The sequence below is a fragment of the Arachis duranensis genome, chromosome 9 (genome assembly GCF_000817695.3).
Source record: "Arachis duranensis cultivar V14167 chromosome 9, aradu.V14167.gnm2.J7QH, whole genome shotgun sequence".
NCBI lineage: Eukaryota > Viridiplantae > Streptophyta > Magnoliopsida > Fabales > Fabaceae > Arachis > Arachis duranensis.
Window position 1 is genome coordinate 61,248,802 of NC_029780.3, and position 1,156 is coordinate 61,249,957.

At 39.4% G+C, this 1,156-nt stretch overlaps 1 protein-coding gene across 1 annotated transcript in view; it reads right to left on the minus strand.

Moving 5' to 3' along the window:
• The window catches only part of LOC127741565 (uncharacterized), a 15,700-nt gene extending 14,544 nt beyond the window's left edge, over positions 1-1,156 (minus strand). The window contains exon 1 of the mRNA XM_052254292.1: positions 878-1,156. Coding sequence (XP_052110252.1) covers positions 878-1,156 — 279 coding nt within the window. The remainder of the gene's footprint in view (positions 1-877) is intronic.

Here is a 1,156-nt window from a genome sequence, read left to right on the forward strand (position 1 = left end):
GGTCGATCCCACGGAGATTATTGGTTTGAAGCAAGCTATGTTTATTTTATTATTCTTAGTCAGGATTTCAATTAAAATTATCAGTTGAATTATTAGAAAAATAAAATAGCGTGAATTAATTACTTGTAATGCAGTAATGGAGAATATGTTGGAGTTTTGGAGATGCTTTGTCTTCTGAATTCCTGTAATGTAATATTCAACTCAATTCCAAAGTGCAAAGTTCCATCCATGGCAAGCTGTATGTAGGATGTCACCATTGTCAGTGGCTACCTCCCATCCTCTCAGTGAAAACAGTCCAGATGCTCTGTCACAGTTCGGCTAATCAGCTGTTGGTTCTCGATCATGTTGGAATAGGATCCATTGATCCTTTTGCATTTGTCATCATGCCCAGCAATCGCGAGTTTGAAGCTCGTCATAGCCATTCAATCCTTGAATCATTTTAAGCTTTATGTCCCTTTCCTTTGCTTGATTCTTCTTGCTTTCCTTTGTCCTTCGGATCCTCCCTTTTCTTCTTTCTTACTTCTCCTTGTTGTGTTGTTGTTGAGTCCTCTGCTCTCCATATCCCTGAGCTTACCATCTTCTCTTTCAACCTTTGAATATTGAATTTCACCCTTGCAATCTCCTATTCTTCTAATACCTTGTGGGCTTCTTTAAATGTTTGAATTTGTGGGTTGAGCACTGGAAGCGTTCCACAGATGTAATTGAGTTTTTCTTGAGTGCTCATATCATATTCAATTCTAACTCTATGTCTGGCCTCCTTGAACATTTTGTTTTCATTGTATTCCCTGTGAAAGGTGTCTTATCTACCATCCATCCTGTGGAGGAGCTACCTTTGCTGAGCTTGCTCTTTCCTTAACTGAGCATGTTCTTGTATTACCTTCTCCAAGGATCTTTCATGTTCAGCAGCTGAGTTATTGATGGCTTCATACATTTTGTCATATTGTTCTTGTTGTTGTTCCATCATGTGCGTTAGAAATTCCCTTTGCTGATCCATCCATTGAGCCTGAAGTCCTTTTTGCTGATCCATTAATTGCCAAAGGTCCCTTTGTTGTTGAGCTTGTTCCTCTTGACTTCTTTGAATTTGTGAGTATTGCCCAGAGATTCCTTCCAAAGCCGCTTGAAGTTGGTTCATGTTCAAAGCACTTGGTTCTTCCAT